General features: G+C 43.1%; 1 protein-coding gene across 2 annotated transcripts in view; it reads left to right on the top strand.

Moving 5' to 3' along the window:
* ACO1 (aconitase 1) overlaps positions 1-16,504 on the top strand; it is a 173,277-nt gene extending 156,773 nt beyond the window's left edge. For both annotated transcript variants that reach the window (XM_033920367.1, XM_033920357.1), the window contains exon 21: positions 15,282-16,504. In XM_033920367.1, the coding sequence (XP_033776258.1) occupies positions 15,282-15,401 (120 nt within the window). In that variant the 3' untranslated portion in view covers positions 15,402-16,504. The remainder of the gene's footprint in view (positions 1-15,281) is intronic.
* Positions 16,505-21,305: the final 4,801 nt, after the last annotated feature.

The raw sequence follows: 21,305 nt of genomic DNA, 5'->3' as shown, positions 1-21,305 counted from the left end.
AGTTAGAGCACTGTTCTTCAACCGCCGGTCCGCAGAAAATTCCTGCCAGTCCGCGCAGGGCCGGCAAGATCGGATTGGGGCATTGGCAGCGTCTGAGCTGCAACGGCGATGAGCGGTATTGGCAGTCCCCCCCCCCCCCATAATGCAATTCAAGATCAGCAATGGGCCTCCCCCCCTCTCGCAACGGCACTCAAGTTCGGCAACAGGCCTCCTTCTCCACCCCGGCATCAACAGCACTTCAGATCGACAAAGCAGTGCTCAGCCTAAAGCTTCCCTCTGATTCAGCTTCCTGTTTCTGCCCAGGCAGTTCGAGTCAGAGGGAAGCTTTGGACTGAGCACCGCGTTGCCGATCTGAAGTGCTGTTGATGCCGGGAGGAGAAGGAGGCCCATTGCCGATCTTGAATGTCATCGTGACCGGAGGAGGGAAGCGTTGCCGATCTTGTTGCCAAAATCAGAAAGAAAGGTGAGAGGAAGGGAGAGAGATGGGCCTGTGGTGGATGGAGAGATTGAGAGAAGGGGGCAGATGATGGAAGTGGGGGGAAAGAGAGAAGGGGCAGATGATGGAAGTGGGGGGAAAGAGAGAGGAGGGGCAGATGATGGAAGTGGGGAGAGAGAAGAGGGCAGATGATGGAAGTAGGGAGAAGGGAGAGCAAATGCTGAATGGAAGTGGAGAAAGAGAACACATTCTGGATGGAAGGAGGGATAAAGAAAAAGGACATATGCTGGATGGGGGAAGAAGATAGAGTTAGTGAGATAGTGGAGGGGTGAAGGAAAGGGTAGACACAGTGGGTAGACACAGTGAAAAGAGGGAAACTGAAGACTGCATAGTAAGAAAGAATTTAATTTAGACGGAGGCAGAAAATAAAGAAGGAAGACCAGAGAAGGAAAGGGAAGAGAGAGAGGAGAGAGATATCAGATCTGAGTGGAGGAAATGAGAAGAGAGAGATGCTAAAAACCACAGGGGGGAGGGAAAGAAAGATGAAAGGAAAAAGATGCCAGACCATGAGAGAACAGAGGGAAGATGATGGGGGGTGGTCTAGAGCAGGGGGAGACAGACAGTTTCTGGAAGGGGCAGACAGTGGATGGAATGGGCAGATGCTGGATTCAACAGACAGGGCAGACACTGGAAGAAAAAGAGTGAAAAGAAGATAAAAGCAGAAACAGGTAGAAAAAAATCATTTTATTTCTATTTTGTCAGAATATATCAGATTTGAAATATATATCCTGCTAGAGACATAACTGGGGACTGCAAAGCCTAGGCAGTGCTTCTTTAGCTTCCAGCGGGCTTAGGGCTCTCTCTGACCAGGGGGCACTCCCCTAACACTATTCTTGTCAAGTGTGACTGCACTATTCTGTTAGCATGATATTTCTGTGTAGCATTCTGTAATAATTTGGCTTGTTCAGTTTTCTTGATAATAGAGGGGATATATGTGAAGGGGAGGGGAGACAGGGGTTTTGTTGGTCCTTGCTCTGTATATTTGTATTTATAAAATGACAATTGTACAGAATATTGTTTCTTTTTATGCTTTAATAAAATACATTCAATATAAAATCATAACAGGCTTGTGCGGATGGGATCAAATGGTTTGCGGGAACCGAGCTCGTGGAGACGGGGCGGAAATGTGTTTTTTTAATTTTAGTCTTAGTAGTTTGCCGGTCCACAAAATAATTCCTTTTATTTCTGCCGGTCCATGGGTGTAAAAAGGTTGAAAAACACTGAGTTAGAGGAAAACTACTGTGTCCTTCCCGTGCTTCATTGTTTTTTATTCTTTTTTTTCCCCTTCCAATGAGCTCTCCAAAATTTATCAGTAATTTTTGACTGATGATAGGACAGAATTGTTCATTCTTTTCTGTTTGAGACCAAGGGCTCCTTTTACGACGACACGTTAGCGGTTTAACGCGCGTAATAGCACGCGCTAATTTGCCAGCCGCACTAGCCGCTACCGCCTCCTCATGAGCAGGCGGTAGTTTTTTGGCTAGCGCAGGGGTTAGCGTGCGCAAAAAAGGTGCGTGCGATAAAGCCGCTAATGCGGCTTCGTAAAAGGAGCCCAAAACTTTAATGTAAGACAACTTTGTAAAATGGAAAACACTTGAAGAGCTAATCTTTTAATGGTTATATACAGTACGTCCTGATTTTGTGGTTGGGCACATAGGACCCTCTCAGGGCCTTTTTTTAATAGGACATCCAAGTCCAACTTTGGACATTTCCCACATGACGTCCAAAAGTTAAACGTCTATTTTCAAAACCACTAAACATCAAAATGGTTGGCTTTATTAACATAGTGCATTCCAATTATATGTTTCACTTTGAATGCTATTATCTCTTTGGGTTTCAAGAGACTTAGGTAGAAGGCTACTGAGTTTCCCTCCCCCCCTTCTCCCCAGTACTTCTATCTCAGGGTGTGGCTTTAAAAACACTGAGTTCGTTTCACACAGGGTTCCTTTTACTAAGGTGCGCTAGCGTTTTTAGTGCATGCAGGATATTACCACGTGCTACACCACGCGCTATGCGGCTAGAACTAACACTAGCTTAATGCTGGTGTTAAGGTCTAGCACGCGCGGCAATTCAACGCGTGCTATTCTGCGCTAAGCCCTAATGCAGCTTAGTAAAAGGAGCCCACAGTTACTGTGGGCTTTTGCTATTCTGTTTCCAAAGCATAATCAGACAGTTCTTCCAGGCTATTATCTGCTAGGCTTAATCTCTCATAATCATTAGTTGACTGAGCCTGCCTACACGCCTTCCTGGCTGAGTGCCTGAAATCAGATTCCTTGCCTGCAGTGAAGTGTTGCAGGGAGGCAAGCGGGATGCTGGGAATTATTGAGGGGGGGGGATAGTTGACAAGACTGGGAATGTTGTAATGCCCCTGTGTCGCTCCATGGTGCGACCTCACCTGGAGAACTGAGTTCAGCTATGGTCTCATCTTGAGAAAGATGTGGGCTTCTCTCATATGAGGAACGACTGGGGGGTAATGGGGCTCTTCGGCTTGGAGAGGAGACGACTGAGGGGAGATATGATTGAAGTCTGCAGGATCCTGAGTAGAGTAGAACGGGTACAAGTGGATCGATTTTTCACTCCATTGGAAATTGCAGGGACTGGGGGACACTTGATGAAGTTACAGGGGTGTGCTTTTGAAACCAATGGGAGGAGTTTGGTTTTTTTTTTACTCAGAAAATGGTTGAGCTCTGGAGCACGTTGCTGGAGGTTGTGGTTGGAGCATTTGACGTGGCTGATTTTGAGAGAGGTTTGGACGATTTCCTGGAGGAAAAATCCATGGTCTGTTATTGAGAAAGACATAGATCGGTAGCATGGAATGTTGCTACCTATTCCTACTCTTTGGGTTTTGGCCAAGAATTAGGTACCTGAATTGGCCACCGTGAGAATGAGCTACTGGGCTTGATGGACCATTGGTCTGACCCAGTAAGGCTATTCTTATGTTCCCTTTAGAGCTGTGAGGTCTGGAGCTGGAAAGCTTGGTTTGTCTCTCTTTGCAATGCTTGTGTTCCTCATGCCTCTGCCTCCCATGCCTCAGCCTGTGCCTTTCTAACTGTGGAAACTCACCTGGTTTATTCTCAGCAGCTGAGCTAGCAGGCACTACCAGATTGATTAATGAGTTGCTCTCCTGCTTGCTGCTTGAAGTTTACCCCACCCCCTCTGCACATAGTGGATTCAGAAGTGGGTGTAAAACCTGTCCCTGCTTGCTGCTTCTCTCCTGTATTTCCCGGGAACTCCTCTATTAGAGAGCTAATGAGCTAAATTTTGGATCCTCCCAGCTCCCATATTTTTTTAATTGAATTAATAACTTCAAAAGCAAGCATACAATACTTGAATACAGATTCATTTGAAAACCACATGATCTTTTATGGTGAACATAGTCACCAAACATTAGAAAATTTTGATTATTTAATCCACAATTTTAGAGACCAAGAAAAAGAAAAGTCATAGAAAAGAATGTATATGTTACTAAGAAGACAGCATTGGATGAACAAAATTGGTAGTCAGTACGTATCAAGCTATAGGAGAAGCTATTGATCTTAAACTAAGCTAAAACTTAGATTTATAGACCCGGTCATCTTCATATAATAAAACTCGACTCAGTTTACATCAAATAAAAATAAAGAAGTAGACATAAACTTATAATTTTGAGAATAGCCATGTTTTTAGATTTTTGCGAAAGAGATGGAGTGAACCTAATTCTCTTAGCCTTAGGAGAATATCATTCCATATTTCTGTTAATTTAAAAGAATAGGATTTCTCTAATTTTCCAATAGAAGCAATTCCTTTAAGAGAGGGAAAAGACAGTTTAAGTTTTTGCATGGTCCTGACTAGACCAAATCTTTGAGAGTTCCAGGAAAGAGATACAAGTGAGAAACATATGCCAAATAGAATCTTAAAAGTTAAATAGACACATTTAAAGTGTATCTTAGAAAATATTGGGAGCCAATGAAGTTTGGGCAATAGCAGAGATACATGCTAAAATTTACCATTGCTGAAAATCAACCTAGCCGCGGTATTCTGAATTAACTGGAGCCTCTGCAGGCTATTCTTGGTTAGACTTAAATAGATTGAATTACAATAATCTAACCAAGAGAGGATAATAGATTGAACAAGAACAGAGAAATGCTGCTACTGAAAACAGGACCTAACTTTTCTCAACATGTGAAGGCTTAAGAAATATTTATTTTTACTAGAGAGTTAATTTGTTCATTGAATGAGAGGGAAGAGTCTATGATGATACCCAAGATTTTGGAGGAAAAGTCAATCTGTAGAGAAATACCCGACAAGAAAACAGAAGGAAAATGATCCAATTTTGGATCGAGCCATAAGAGTTTAGTTTTGGCTTCATTTCATTTGAACAGAAAATGCCCAAGCTTGTAATTTCGTTATACACTGAGTTATGTCCAAGGAAAGATTTGAGAGATTCGAATCTACCCCAAGAAGGATGAAAATGTCGTCTGCATAAATGTAAAGAGATTCAAAGATTGATGTATCAAGATATTTCAAAGTAGACATATAAATATTGAAAAGGATGGAAGATAAAGGCAAACGTGTGGGATCCCACACAACGGCTTCCAAGGAAGTGACATTATACCATCCATATTAACAGTATAAGAATGTAATCGTAAGAAATTAGAAAACGAATGTAAAACTGCATGATCAAGGCCTATCTCTGAGAGCAGATGAGTCAGAATGTCATGATGGATGACATCGAAAGCTGCAGACATGTCAAATTGTAATAAGATGGCAAATTTATCATTACTCTACCCGTTTCCTTAGCTACAATAAATTCCAACAATTGCTTCTGCTCAAAACAGAGAAAATTTTTACCACCTGGTGAAACACAACATTTTGCAGGAAATTTTAATATAAAAGATGCTCTCAAAGCTTGGACCCTAGACCTGTAAGCCAAAAAGTCCCTCCTTCTTCCCTGTCACTTCAGATATATCAGGAAACAAATGAATTGTTGAGCTGAGATATTGGTCATTAATATGTCTGAAATAAGTACGAAGAATTAAATCCCTATCATATTCCAAGGCAAATAAGAGTAGTTCTTTCAGTAATTTCTTCCAAGGAATTCTCCAGAAAATTTTTGATTCATTTCACCATCAACCCCTCCAGCCGTATCATAAGCACATAAGCATTGCCTCTGCTGAGTCAGACCATAGGTCCATCACGCCCAGCAGTCCGCTCCTGCGGTGGCCCCCCAGGTCAATGACCTGTAGTGATCTATTACTCTACTATTCTATTACTTTTCAGCCTTCTGTACTGTATAGTAACCCTCTAATTGTACCCATGGATCCCCTTTTCCTTCATGAACTCGTCCAATCCCCTTTTGAACCCCAAAGTCGTACTCTTCTCTACCACCTCCTCTGGAAGCATATTCCAGGTGTTCACCACCCTCTGCGTGAAGAAGAACTTCCTAGCATTTGTTCTGAACCTATCTCCCTTCAATTTTTTTGAGTGCCCTCTAGTTTTTGCTGCCCCTGCTAGTCTGAAGAATCTGTCCCTCTCTACCTTCACTATACCCTTCATGATCTTATGAGTTTCTATCATATCCCCTCTAAGTCTCCGCTTTTCCAGGGAAAAGAGCCCCAGCTTCTCCAGCCTCTCAGCATATGAGAGGTTTTCCATGCCCTTTATCATTTTTGTTGCTCTCCTCTGGACCCTCTCGAGAATCGCCATATCCTTCTTAAGGTCCGGCGACCAGTACTGAACGCAGTACTCCAAATGCGGTCGCACCATCGCCCTATACAGCGGGAGGATAACTTCCTTGGTTCTGGTAGTGATACCTTTTTTGATAATGCCCAACATTCTGTTTGCCTTTTTTGAGGCCGCTGCGCACTGTGCCGCCGGCTTCATTGTTCTATCTACCAAAACCCCCAAGTCCTTTTCTAGGTTGCCTTCCCTCAGTACCATCCCCCCCATTGTGTAGTTGTACATCGGGTTCCCTTTCCCTATGTGCATAACTTTACATTTTTCTACATTGAAGCTCATCTGCCATTTATTTGTCCACTCACTCAGTCTGTTCAGGTCCATTTGAAGTTCTTTACATTCCTCTACAGATCTAACCTTTCTGGAGAGTTTCGTGTCATCTGCAAATTTAACAACTTCGCACTTTGTCCCTGTTTCCAGGTCATTTATAAATACTGTATATTGAATAGCAGTGGTCCCAGCACCGACCCCTGTGGGACCCCGCTCGTGACCCTTTCCAGTCAGAATAGTGTCCCTTTACTCCTACCCTCTGCTTCCTTTTCGCCAGCCAGTTACCGATCCATCTGTGTATGTCTCCTTCCACCCCGTGGTTCCACAGTTTCCTTAGTAGGCGCTTGTGAGGTACTTTGTCAAAGGCTTTCTGGAAGTCCAGGTATACTATGTCTATGGGGTCACCTTTGTCCAAATGTCCGCTTATCCCTTCGAAGAAGTGCAGCAGGTTCGTTTGGCAAGATCTTCCAGTACAGAAACCATGCTGGCTTGTTCTCATCAGCTTATTTCTTTCTATATGCTCACTGATACTGTCCTTGATTATCGCTTCGGCCATCTTCCCCGGAACTGAGGTTAAGCTGACCGGTCTATAATTCCCCGGGTCGCCTCTGGATCCCTTCTTGAAGATAGGTGTAACATTTGCTATCCTCCAGTCCTCCGGTATTACCCCCGTTTTTAAGGATAGGTTGCAAATCTGCTGCAGTAACTCCGCTATTTCATCTCTAAGTTCTTTTAGTATTCTTGGGTGGATTCCGTCCGGGCCCGGAGATTTGTCAGTTTTTAGCTTGTCTATCTGTTTGAGTACGTCGTCAAGGCTTACCTCTATGCACGATAATTTGTCCTCTTGGTCCCCCTTAAAGAATTTTTCCGGTTCTGGTACATTGGATGTGTCCTCCTTTGTGAAGACCGACGAGAAGAAAGTGTTTAATCTGTCCGCTACTTCTTTTTCCTTCTTTACTACTCCTTTCCTGTCCCCCTCGTCCAGGGGTCCCACCTCCTCCCTTGCCGGCTGTTTCCCTTTCACATATCGGAAGAAAGGTTTAAAGTCCGTGCCTCCTTTGCAAGTCTCTCTTCATACTCTCTCTTTGTTTTTCTGACTGCGCGGTGACATTCTCTTTGGTGCTTCCTGTGCTCTTTCCAATTTTCTTCGGTTTTGTCCTTTTTCCATGTCCTGAAGGATATTTTCTTATCTCTTACCACCTTCTTAACTTCTTTGGTTAACCATGCTGGGTCTTTTGCTTGATTCTTTCTGTACCCTTTTCTAAATCTGGGTATATACCGGTTTTGTGCCTCTTTCATCGTGTCCTTGAATAAGGTCCAGGCTTGGTCCACTGTCTGTGCCTTTCTGGAGCTGTTCCTGAGTTTTCTCTTTACCATTCGTCTCATGGCATCATTGTTCCCTTTCCTGAAGTTAAACGTTGTATCAGTAATAGTAGAGCTCCCCGATTTGTTCCCATGGGTTAAATACTGAACTCTCAAAATAGGTGGTAAATTCTCTGTGAGAATCATCAATATTTCTCTCATATATCGCCACATTATTTCAACAATTGATACAATCGGAGATTTTGTAAAATTTAACATTCTCAAATTGTTTTTCCTTTGCTTATTTTCTATGAATTCTAACTTTTTCTGGATATATGACCTTTCTTTAATAATTTCCACTTATAGAGTCTTAATATGATTAAGCTGTTCTTCATACTTTTTAATACTCTCACTGTGTTCTTGTAGTGTTTCACCTTGAATGTTCACCAAGGAATTAATAGCTCCACACAGTCATTACACAAAATTGTCACTGCTTTCTTCAAGTTGGAATCCAAAACTTCAGTAACTTTCCACAGTGCATCCAAGTTGACTATGGCAGGCTTTGTCATCTCTCCAAAGTAGATGGACTCACTACCAAAAGAGGGAGTTTTTTCAACTTCCTCGCAGGATACCGATATCCAGACTTCAGCAGGGCAAACATTCACCAATGATCCTATTGCTCCTCCAGAGGTAGATGTCGTCCTTACCTCTTGGGAGGACTGATTTGTCTCCTTTCCTACTGTGCTCTTGTTTCCATGCTGGAGGGGAGCCTGCTCCTGATCTGGGCTCAGAGAAACCCAATAGACACTGAGGTCTACCGTTTTGCCCGGCATTCCTCCCAAAGCCGACGATGCCTCCGTCACGTGGTGTGCAACCATTCCAGTTATGGTTGTTTGAATCAGATGCTTCGAGTTCCCGGCTGCTGGAGGACATGGCTGGGAACTTCCTTTCTGCATCCCCATAATGAAAAAAAGAAGAAGAAAACCCCAAAGGTAAATGAAAATATTTTGGCAAAAAGTTCAAATTTCCATCAGGGAAAAAACTCAACTCAGCGCATCTGTCTTTCACGCCATCATGATCTCTCTCCCCCAGCTCCAATCTTCCAATAGGCTCCCTTGCTTCCTCAGCACCACCCGCCACCTGCTACCACCACCTGCCTGGTAGCCATGGTGCCTTCCCTCCCTTTCTCTAACCTTTCATAGCTGCCTGCAGTGCTAGCAATTAAAGCAGAGCACTGCCAGCAGGCTAGCTGACTCCAATCTCATGCACCTCTCCAGTCCCTGCTACACCGGAACAGTTAGTTAAATAACTGACTGAAGAGACCACGAGAAACCGGAGCCATCTAGCCTGCCGGCAGTGCTCTACCTTAATTGCTAGCACTGCCTGCAGCTATGAAAAGTTAGAAAGAGGGATGGAAGTAGGGGGGAGGGAGGAAAGAAGGAGAGACCAGACCACACATGATCATTGGGGGTAGGGAGGGAGGAAGGAAGGAAGGAGAGAAAGAAAGGGACCCAACCACAGGGAGAGAGAGAAAGAGATTTGACCACTACCGGCAGTTTCTTACCAAGAGGTGGACTGTGGGCTAGATTCTCAAAATTTTGCGTTAAAAACTGATGGACTGCTGTTGCAGCCATTATTGTAGTGATTTTAAAAAAGCGAATCATTCTCCAAATAACACGCATGCAAAAGAGGTTGGCGGAGAGTAGTGAAGGTTCGCTAAATTTGCCTGTGCCCATCGCTGGTGATAGTGATCAGCACATGCACAAAATAAATGCACAAAAAAACCCCAAAACAAATTGAAAATCGGCAGGAGGGATGCCCACTCCCTCCCCTGATACCCCCCCAGAGCAGGAGAGATGCCCACTCCCTCCCGCCGCCAAGCAACGCCTCCCCTGACACTCCTCCAGCAGCGGGAGAGATTCCCACTTCCTTCCACCACCAAGCAATGTCTTGCCTTGACACCCCCCCCAGCAGTGGGAAAGAAACCCACTCCCTCCCACCGCCAAGCAACACCCCCCCCTGACAACCTCCTGGCAGCAGGAGAGATGCCCACTCCCTCCGGCCAAGCAATGCTCCTCTGACCCCTCCCCCCCCCCAGCAGTGGGAGAGATACACACTCCCTCCCACTGTCATGCACCCCCCTCACCGACACCCCCATGCCTCTGATAACCCCGTCCCCTTCCCCTTATCTTGTTAATGATGGCAGGCCAGAGGGATGCCTACTCCGGCCAGCAGGTCCACCTTTTTTTTTTTTTTTAAAATGGTGGGCCTTCCCCTCCAGGGGCCTAAGGCTCTGATTGGCCCAGGTTGTTTTAGTCCCTCCTATGGGGAAGGGAAGGCCCACCATTTTGAAGATGCGTGTCTCCTGGCCGGAAGGATAAGGCATTCCTCCAGCTAGCCATCATTAACAAGGTAAGGGGGAGGGGAAATCTTCAATTTGGAGTTTGGGTTTTTTATTTAAATTTGCATGGGAGGTCTGAGCTGTCAAACTTTACTTTCCTGTTAGTGCCTGAGCCAATCAGTGCTCAGGCACTGATCAGAAAGTAAGGCAATGACAGCTCAGACCTGGCGGCAAATTGTGGCTACAAATGTGGCACAACGAGGTTAGAGAATCACTTGGTGATTACAGAGAATCACTCAGAGTGCTCATTTTAATATTAATGACCTTGTTGTACTATATTTGCATGGCAGTATCACAGACTGCTAGAAAACTTGGAAAAGACCTCGATAAGCCGTTTTGATAATCCGCCGCTAAAATACATGCACGCTAAACAGGCTGGAACCGGTTTAGCGAGCACGTTAAAGGCAGATTTTAGTTTTGAGAATCTGCCCCTGCGAGTGTTAATGATGTGGGTGACCTGTAAAGGAACTTGTTTTGTTTAATATTATCCATTCCGTGAACATTTGCTGGAGTGACACTGCGACACTAAAAAAGCGCAAAATTTGTTGCAACTAAATCTCCCTTAAACTCATGACCAACGGTTGGTCACCCTAGCAGGCAATGGCCTCGTTCATGGTCAAATTACAAAAAATCAGCAAAAGCTTGCTCAAAGAACCAGGTTTTAATATTTAACTTTTTGTTTTTAAATAATACAGTGGTTAACAAAGTGCATGTCTCTTTTGGGTCAAAGTACAGTCGTCATTGAAGTATAATAAAAACCTGTCGACATTAAAGATAAGAAAAACAATGAAAAATGGTATAAGCTCAAACTAAAGTTTTTTTCAATATTACCTTCCCTTCCCACCCCCCATGTATCAGTTAATATGGCATTGTCAATAGCAGAAATATTAACTTTGCACCCAATTTGTGAAGGACTGCCAAATAGAATCAAATTTATGCAACCATTTTTATTTTAATGCTGCAAGCTTTCACATACATGCCACATTTTGCTGTAGACTTCTATGCATCGGGGTATTCCAGCCTGTTTCCAATACCTGCACTGTAAAATATAAACAGGTGAGATAATTTTCTTCTTCTGAGAGGTCTGAGATTCCTCTTCTGCCAACTCCAGTTCTAATTGGTTTAGCATTGAAGTAGTTTAGCTTCCGTGCTTTGTAGCAGCCTCTGATAATATTATGTAAATGTAGTACAACAGGGTCATTAATATTAAAATGAGCACTCCAAGCAATGCCCAGACATTGCCTGGTGATGCACAAAGTGAAGCGCTGACCTTTAATGCTCCAAACCTACCAGCCAATCTGGAGGTACCGAAAAGGAAAAGGACCTGGGTGTACTGATAAATAAGACCCTGAAACCGTCGGCACAATGTGTGGCAGCAGCGAAGAAAGCAAATAGAAAGTTAGGCATGATAAAGAAGGGAATTACAAGTAGATCAGAGAAAGTTATAATACCGCTCTGCATAGGCCTGTCATACTGGGTTGCAGCATAGTCCTTCAGAGCTGGAGGAAGTCTATCCCCATTTGATTATGGAAGGAGTGGATTGTGTGCCAGATGCTCTGGATTAGGCAGTGGGCGGGCAATTCAGCCTCCAATGCTACTCTAAACAGATTACGCTTTAAGCGGCAGATGCTTGGATGACCATATGACCAGTGTGATGGATTGCTGTTCCAAATCTTAACTCTAATCTAATCTTCTATTTGTGTGTCACGCATACCTAGGCAACATAAAGAGAGGGGAGAGGAGAGGGAAGAGGAAAGGCAAGAGGGGGAAAGAGGAAGGAGGAGAGAGAGAGAGAGGTACACCAAACCTTTGATTCCAACTCTATTTTTCTAATGAAACCCCCAGCTCCTACCAATAGTCGCACCCCAACCATCATCCATCTGAACTTCAGTGTAAGTCCTGGTATGATTTAATTGCTTGTAATGCCTGGACTTTAACAAGGATTTTCCACCTAACTGCTGACAGTTATAAGACTTTACCTTTTAATTGCTGATAGGTCATTTTTATGACTCACAGATGTAACTGCTGATCTGTATTGTGTAACATCAGTCAGAAGCTTCTCAATTAAAAGGCAGAAGAAGCAAGAGGGGTTGTGCCAGTTGGTTGTAATCTACTGTGTTAAGCAGAAGCTGGAAGCTTTTGCTGTATAACTATTGGAGGCTGTGTGAATTTCTTTCTTTTGCCCAGAGACGGAAAACGAGGACCAACTGAGCCAGTTGTGAGCAAACTGCGCCTCACGAGACGCATGCGGCTCTTTAGCCCCTTGAGTGCAGCTCGTCTAGAGCAGGGATGCCCAATCTGCTTCCCTTCTCACTGCCCTCCCCCAAGCCACTGTCGCTGGGGAACAGGCTGCCACTGCCGCTGGAGAATAGGCTGCCACCGCCGCCATCGGGGAATAAGCTGCCACCACCACCATCGGGGAACAGGCTGGCACCAAGTTCTGAGCTCTCCCTGCTTCCCTTCCCCGTGGGGCCGACCAACTCTCACCACCCGACGTTAATTCTGACGTCGGAGAGGACGTTCTGGGCCAGCCAATTGCTGTAAAATTGCTTCCTCTATTGACATTAATGGGGTTGAATGAGACAAGAGTGAAGGAGTGGCCTAGTTGTTAGGGCTGCAGTCTCAGCAGTGGCGTAGTAAGGGTAGGAGGTGCCCCTGCACCCTCCTCTCTGTGCCCCCCGCTCCTTCCGCGCACCCTCTGCTCCTTCCCGCCCCCCATTCCACACTTGCGCTCTCCCTCCCTCCCCCTTAATCTTCGCCAGCGCGAGTAGCGTCATGCTCCTCATGCTAGCATTGGATTTTCTCTGACAAAACATCCTGGCCTCATGATTCAGAGGGGAGCCAAGCTGGTGCGAGCAACAGACAGAAGTTGCTCGTGCTAGTGAAGATAATATGGAGGTATGGGGTGGGGGGAGGGATGGCACGAGGGTGGCATGATGTGGCGGAGCGGTGCCAGCACCCCCTACCGACTTGGCGCTCAGGGCGTCCGCAACTCCCTTACTATGCCACTGAGCCTCAGCATCCTGAGGTTGCAGGTTCAAGCCCTGCTCCTTGTGATCCTGGGCAAGTCACTTAATACTATATTGCCCCAGGTACTTTAGTCAGATTGTGAGCCCGTCAGGACAGAGAGGGAGAGAACCTCGAACACCTGAATGTAAACTGAGATGAGAGTCTCTCAAACCTTTTTAGCTCCACCACACTAAACGGAGCAAATGTTTTTCACAGCACACTAAATGAAGCAAATATTTTCATAGCACATTATAATTGAAATTATAAAATTACAAAACCAACAAAAAGTTTAATTTAAGCTATGTATGGGTAATTGTAATAATGGTGAAACTAAAGTAGATATAATAGAATTGCTAATCAATGTGATGGACGTGCTTGTTTTTGAGTGCAAATTAACTCAAAATGCGGCTCGATAGTTAACAAGCAAACACAGATTTCATCATCCACCATCTGCAGTCGTTCTCTTTTTTTCAATTTAATTTCTGTCAGAGTGGAAAATCCAAGTTCACAAAGATAAGATCCAAATGGTAACAAAGCCTTGATTGCTTTGTTGCTCAAGTTAGGATAACTACTGCATAAAAAAATAAAACTAAAATTACTTGCTGTTAGTTTTCAAGAACCAATCATGTCAAAGAATGATGCTTGTCTGGGCGGTTGTATCCTTGCACATACAGACGCTTGCGTACACTACATACATGTCATCTATTCTAGTGTATACTTATGAAGGGAATTTTTTTTAAATAATGTAAAATTCTGGGATCTCTTCGGGGCACACCACTGTGTCGTGACACACAGTTTGAGAGACAATGACTTAGACTATAAGGGGTCCTTTTAGTAAGGTGCGCTGATTTAGCACGCTAAATGCTAAGACGCCCATAGAATATAATGGATGCCTTAGCATTTAGCATGCACTAAATCGGTTAGCATGCCTTAATAAAAGGACCCCTAAGTGATCTATAAATGCTAAAATAAAGAAAGAATTCAGTATCTGAAGACAAACCTACTCCATACTGAACCAAATGTTTTTGGCATGTATATTATTGCAACATCACCCATCTGACAATCCCCCAGAAGCAAATGCAAAGACTACAACTGATACAAAATGCAGCAGTCAGGATGATCTTCGGGCTGAAGAAGTCCGATCACATAACTCCTTCCTACCGACTCCTACACTGGCTGCCGATGGAGGCACACACGAAGTTCAAGCTAGGATGTCTCTGCTTCAAAGTATTAAATGGTCTAGCCCCAAAATGCATTACAGACCTCTTCTCATTCCCAACCAACAAACATGAAAGAAAAACACACATGAAATTTGTCTCCCCACCGGCTAGAGGGTGCAAATATAAGAGACACCATCAACAACTGCTATCGTATCAAGCAGCCATATGGGGTAAAGACCTAGAAAAACTAATTACGCACACAAACAACTATGAAGAATTCAGGAAACACCTAAAAACTTACCTATTCTTGAAATACCTAGGTAACGAACCGGAACATCAGCCCCCCTCGTAACATCATCACATACTTGAACTTGTAAATTGGTAACCCTAATCACTAATTATGAACACTCCATTCAATCTACGGATTAATTCTACTTCTGTATAAATAGCTTGGCACCTCCGGCCTTGCAGCACACAAACTGTCGTTAACATTATTAATGTTATCAGATGTACACTGCTATACTCTTTAATTCGTCGTATGTACAGCTTCCCTTTATTGTATTTACAGTTTCTCTTATTGTAAACCGCCTAGAAGTCGCAAGATTGCTGGCGGTATATAAGAATAAAGTTATTATTATAAGAATAAAGTTATTATTCCTGTTAGCCAATTTCTGCTACTTTGGGATGTGCGGTATATTAAGTCTAAATAAAACTTGAAATAGCAATCTCCATTGCAGTGTCCTGCCATATCTCTGCTTGTTGACTCACCATCTTTTTTTCTCCCTGTTCTCTCAGCATATTTCTATGACAGATGTTTTTGAATGCTTATAAAATAAATGTTGTTGTCAGGAGCAGTCTGAAAATGTTTGGGTTTTTTTTTTCTTTTCATTGTTAAAAGTTTCACCCTCCCTCTTTTTCCTCTGTACAGCTGGACACTGGGAAGACCTTTCAAGCTGTCATGAGATTTGACACAGATGTAGAGCTCACCTACTTCCAGAATGGCGGCATCTTGAACTATATGATTCGAAAAATGTCTGTTCAATCATAACCTAATGTCAAGGAAACGCCCAATGCTAAACTGCCTATTTTGACCACCAGAACAAATCTCAGAAATTCCAGAACTTAGAAGTCTGAACAATTAACAGAATAATTTCCCTTTGATTCCTCATGATCTACTGGGCATGTTTACAGTGTCAGCTATCTGGTTTCTCTTACATTAATCTTCCTCATGCATTACAGTTTTCTCTTTTAATATTTTTTTTCTCTGTTGAGATGATAGTGGCTGAAATAAATTGATACTGAGTGTGAGAGGAAATAAATTTAGATTGATGGAAATACATTGGTTCATTTATATGCATGGCCCTGAGGGAGGCTTTTTTCACAGACACAGAGAGGGAAAACATTTTACACCCTCACTGGCCTAACAATATGCACAATAGTCTTTATTTTTTCCAAAAATAAATCAGTTCTGATTAGGGAATCATGATTTGCACAGTCCAGCAGCTTGTGTTTACCCCTTGCCTTGTATTTTGGGTACTCAGATTTTGACAAAATGGAAAGAATGTCCTCTCACTAGGGAACGAAACTGAACAGGGCAGCAGAGCCCTGTGGTGAAGTAGGAGAGATTCAAAAGCCAGTGTGGATTCCTTCTGCATGGCTTGCAGGAAATGGGATATTACCCATCCATCCACAATGACACACCTATAGTATCTACTAGAAAAGATATTAGCAAAAACATTGATTCAAGTTAACTTGATCAAAAGTAATAATCGGGTATAGTAACTATTACAAGCTGCTGGATCAGAGATCAAGACTCATTATCCATTGCCTATGTGATTTTCAGTGAACTTGACTCTTGACTGTAAGTGCCCAGCTCATTCAGAAATTAATAGGTGTTGCCTCTGTCATGATGCAATGATTATCATGTGTCAGTCCAATAACTAATAACTGCTTTTAAGTGGTAGTTACCCAGAACTCTTTACTGTTCTGTTGCTGACATTTTTTTTGATAGCTAACTTCTGCAGATTAAAAAAATAATGTGAATTTATACTTTAAAAAAGTGTTTTGTGCTGTGTCTAGTTTTGCTTTAATGCCGTGGAATCTTTAAAAATACTTTTAACTTGAATCAGATTAAATCTATTTTCAAATGTACTAACCCTGGAAGTGAATTATTAACATTAAGTTCTGTAGCACAAAGCTTGCTTGATTTTTTGCAGTGCACTTCACCAATTTACAATGTGATACACATCATCACTGGAACTTTGAAACTATTGATACCATCTGGCACCCTCTTCTGCCATCACTCGTTTACAGGGATATGCAAATAGTAAAGGAAGCTACTGTAGATGTTTTTCTTGATAATACAGTGGTACCTTGGTTTGCGAGCATAATTCGTTCCAGAAGCATGCTCGTAATCCTGGTATATCAAAGTGAATTTCCCCATAGGAAATAATGGAAACTGGGACGATTTGTTCCACATCCCAAAAACTTTAATATAAAATACAGTACGGTACGTACTTGTATTGTAAGATCTCACTCGTTTCAAACACTGCGGGTGAATTGGACGTGATGCTTTTATTATGTTCAGCCGTGCTCAGCGTGAGATGTGCACATGTTGTGTGTGCTTGAACTGTAGGTGCATGTATTACGTTCAGACACAATCAGTGATGCGATACACACATATTGTGCATATTTGACATGCTCATGTATATGTCTTGCTCATACTGCAAGACAACGCTCGTTTATCGAGTTAAAATTTAAGAAAATGTTTTGCTCGTCTTGCAAAACACTCGTAAACCACGTTACTCACTATCCAAGATTTGACTGTATATTAATTGGTCAAAACCTTAGTGTGCTTCATAGGTAACTCAGGGCCAGATTCTCTAATATCGCTGGTAAAATCCAACAGGCCGCTGTTACAGCCGTAAATATAATGATTTAAAAAAGATAAGTCATTCTCGAAGAACCGCGCATGCAAATGAGGTTTGCGGAGGTTGACTGAGGGTCACCAAATTTACACCTCAAGAAAGGAACCACTAGGTCAAACACATCGACTAAGGTCCTAAATTTTAAAGGAACTAACTTTCAGGGCATGGAGGGGACTATGTCTACGAAGTGCTGCAAAATCAAAACACGATGGACAATGTAGAAGTACTATGGTTGGCTCTGAAATCTACCCTGCAAAAAGCAACCAACATATACATAAAAACCGTGAGTAAACGACACAGAAAAATAGACCACAGTGGTTCTCTGCGGAGATCTCAGAACTAGTAAAGCAAAAGAAAAGAGCTTTCGTTATCTACAAACAATCACAATGACCGGAAGCTAAAGAAACCTATCTGAAAAAATCTAGAAAAGTTAAAACGACAGTCAGAGAGGCCAAACTCCAGATGGAAGAAAACATAGCTAGGCAGGTAAAGGAAAGGGAGAAATCCTTTTTAAATACGTTAGCGACAGGAAGAAGAACACAAGCGGTATTGGACGCCTGAAGAAACCTGACAGCAACTTTACAGACTCGGACGCGGACAAAGCAGAACTACTCAATTACTACTTCTGCTCAGTCTTCACCTGCAAAGCGCCAGGATTCGATCCTCAGCTACAGACAAAGGGGAGCTCGGAGGACCCATTCCAGGACATGGAATTTATCGCGAGTGACGTCTACCACGAGCTATCAAAACTAAAAGTGAACAAAGCTATGAGCCCGGATAATCTGCACCCCAGAATATTTCGAAAATTGAGAGATATCCTGGCAGAACCGTTAGCCGAGCTCTTCAATCTTTCCCTAAGCAAGGGAAAAGTGCCCCTGTACTGGAAAACTGCCAACGTTATCCCACTCCACATAAAGGGATGCAGATCAGAGGCTGAAAATTATAGACCGGTGAGTCTCACATCAATAGTGAGTAAACTCATGGAAATGTTGATTAAAAACAGATTGGACGCGATTCTGGATAATGAAAGGTTAAGGGATCCCCACCAGCATGGCTTTACGAAGGGAAGGTCTTGTCAATCCAATCTGATAAGCTTCTTTGACTGGGTAACAAAAATCTGGATGGGGTGAGTCCCTGGACATCGTATATTTAGACTTCAGCAAGGCTTTTGATAGTGTCCCACACCGTAGGTTAATGAACAAGATGAACACGCTAGGACTAGGAGAAACACTGACAGCATGGGTAAAAGACTGGCTTAGCAGCAGACTTCAAAGGGTAATGGTAAACGGTATACCCTCAAAAACGTCAAGAGTGACCAGTGGAGTGCCACAGTGCTCGGTCTTGTGCCCAATGCTGTTTAATATCTTTGTAAGGGATCTGACTCAGGGACTTCATGGCAAAATTACATTATTTACCGATGACGCTAAACTGTGCAACATTGTGGGCAGGGCAAAGGAACCTGACAGCACAACCAGGCCCAACACTATGGAGGACCTACTTCTGCTGGAAAAATGGTCCAGTACTAGGCAACTAAACTTTAATGCCAAAAAATGTAAAGTAATGCATCTTGGAAACAGTAATCCATGCAGAACATACACCTTGAACGGTGAAAACTTAACAAGAACTACTGCAGAAAGGGACTTGGGAGTATTCATCCGGGACGATATGAAAGCTGCAAATCAAGTGGAGAAAGCCTCAGCAAAAGCTAGACAAATGCTGGGTTGCATCAGAAGGAGCTTCATCAGCCGAAAGCCTGAAGTCATACTACCATTGTACAGATCCATGGTGAGACCTCACCTGGAGTACTGTGTCCAGTTCTGGAGACCAGATTATCAAAAGGATGTGAAGAGAATGGAGTCGATCCAGAGAATGGCCACTAAGATGGTCTCAGGACTTAAAGATCTCCCTTATGAGGAACGTCTGACCAGACTGCGCTTATATTCTCTCGAAGAGCGCAGAGAAAGGGAGGACATGATAGAAACATTCAAATACATCACGGGCCGCATTGAAATGGAGGAAGAAATCTTTTTTTCTCAAGGGTCCCACGGCGACAAAAGGGCATCCGCTAAAACTTAAAGGGGGAAGATTTCATGGTGACACCAGGAAATACTTCTTCACCAAAAGGGTGATTGATCGGCCAGCAACGTGCCCGACTTCAAGAGATGATGGGACAAACATATGGGGTTGCTACAGAGTTATGCTTAAAAGATTGATTCTCATGGGAGAGGGGATTCTAGAGTGGGCAGATTTGTTGAGGGTAGGTTCTTGAGTGGGCAGACTTGTTGGGCCGCCATCCCTTATCTGCCGACATACTCTATGTTTCTATGTTGGTGATAGCAATACAGAATACAGCCCTAAGACTTGTCTATTCACTAAAAAAATATGACCATATCACAGAGGCATACCATGACTCGCACTGGCTTCCAATAGAAGTAAGAATGCACTTCAAATTCTACTGCTTACTTTACAAGGCTATCAACGGAGAAAGCCCAACCTACTGGAATAACCGACTAAATCAATCCTCCTCAACCAGACACAGAAGAACCCCTCACTATTCTCTCACCCATCATCCAAAAATGTCAAACGAAAAAACTTTATGACAACCTAATAGCCTCCAAAGCAGTTAAACTGGACAGACAAATCACCACTCTGTTATCTTCAACTACAAACTACAAAACCTTCAAGAGAGATATTAAAACCATACTCTTCAAAAAACACATAAAACCTATCCAGCACGACCAATCCCAACCCAACATCCAACACTCTCTATACCCTTAGTACTCTAATATCCTTCTATCTACCAAACGTTATCTAAAACCCCATAATTCACCTTATTCTTATCTCCTAAAGACTTCTACTTTCCGTTGGTAACTCTTTACCCAACGTTTTTATTACCTTAAAAATTTTATGTCGTCGATTATTCTATTCCTTCAAATTTTGAATGTAATTCTTGTTTTAGTTTGGATGTAATCCGCCTTGAACCGCAAGGTAATGGCGGAATAGAAATCACTAATGTAATGTAATAGCAATTGGCACATGGTGCAGAATAGTACAAGAAAAGAGGCGTAAATATGCGTATGTTCCAGGGACATGCATATCTTGGGTGTGCCTTATTAAAGCGCAATATATGCATACATCATAGTGCATGTCACATGAGGACAGGCATGCACTACAGTCCTGCATGGCCGCTGTACCTCCCTTCTTCCAACATCATCATCTTCGGGTCTCATCGCATGTCATTTCATCAGGACAACATGCAGAGCATAAGGATAAGAACCACCATCCATAACGCCATCCACTGTTGTAGCACAAAACATGTATGGCTCACAAACGCATATAATTAAAGGGCTTTTGAATTTTACTCCAAAATGCATGCTTTTGAGATTTTTTCCCCCAAAAAACTATTATAATTTATGTGAATGGTGCATTTTTCTTAAATTTTATCATGAGCCACAGCCAGAAACACACACCTGAGATGTGCTTTTCACAGTACCGGCACCCTCAGACCAGCTGGTAAGTTTTGGTCATCAGAAGTCAGCACCATGCTTGGAGAATCACCCGTCAATGATAGCGAATTGCCTGGAGTGCTCGTTTAAATATTAATGATCCCATTTTACTACCATTTTAATATTAATGACCTCATTGTAATGCCTTTGCATGGCAGAGTCAGAGGCTGCTAGAAAGCTTGGAAAAGACCACAGTGAGCCATTCTGATAACTGGGCGCTAAACTGACACTCTAAACCAGCTGGGACTGGTTTAGCAATCATTGTTAATCGCATAGTAGGGTTTGACAATCTGGCCCTCACTTTCCAGTCCCCATTCTACTGCAATGCTCCTAGAATCTTATTCAGCTTTGATGAACAATAAATGGAACAATGCAAACATCCCATACACATACCTCATTTCCAGACCAAAACATTGCACCTTCCAGCCCACTGCTTGCCCTGTATCGGTAGCATGGAATATTGCTACAACTTGGATTTTGGCCAGGTACTAGTGACCTGGATTGGCCACCGTGAGGATG

Source organism: Geotrypetes seraphini, chromosome 1, assembly GCF_902459505.1.
Source record: "Geotrypetes seraphini chromosome 1, aGeoSer1.1, whole genome shotgun sequence".
Classification (NCBI taxonomy): domain Eukaryota; kingdom Metazoa; phylum Chordata; class Amphibia; order Gymnophiona; family Dermophiidae; genus Geotrypetes; species Geotrypetes seraphini.
Note: the sequence above shows the minus strand (reverse complement) of the source record. Positions and strands in the feature narration are given on the sequence as shown.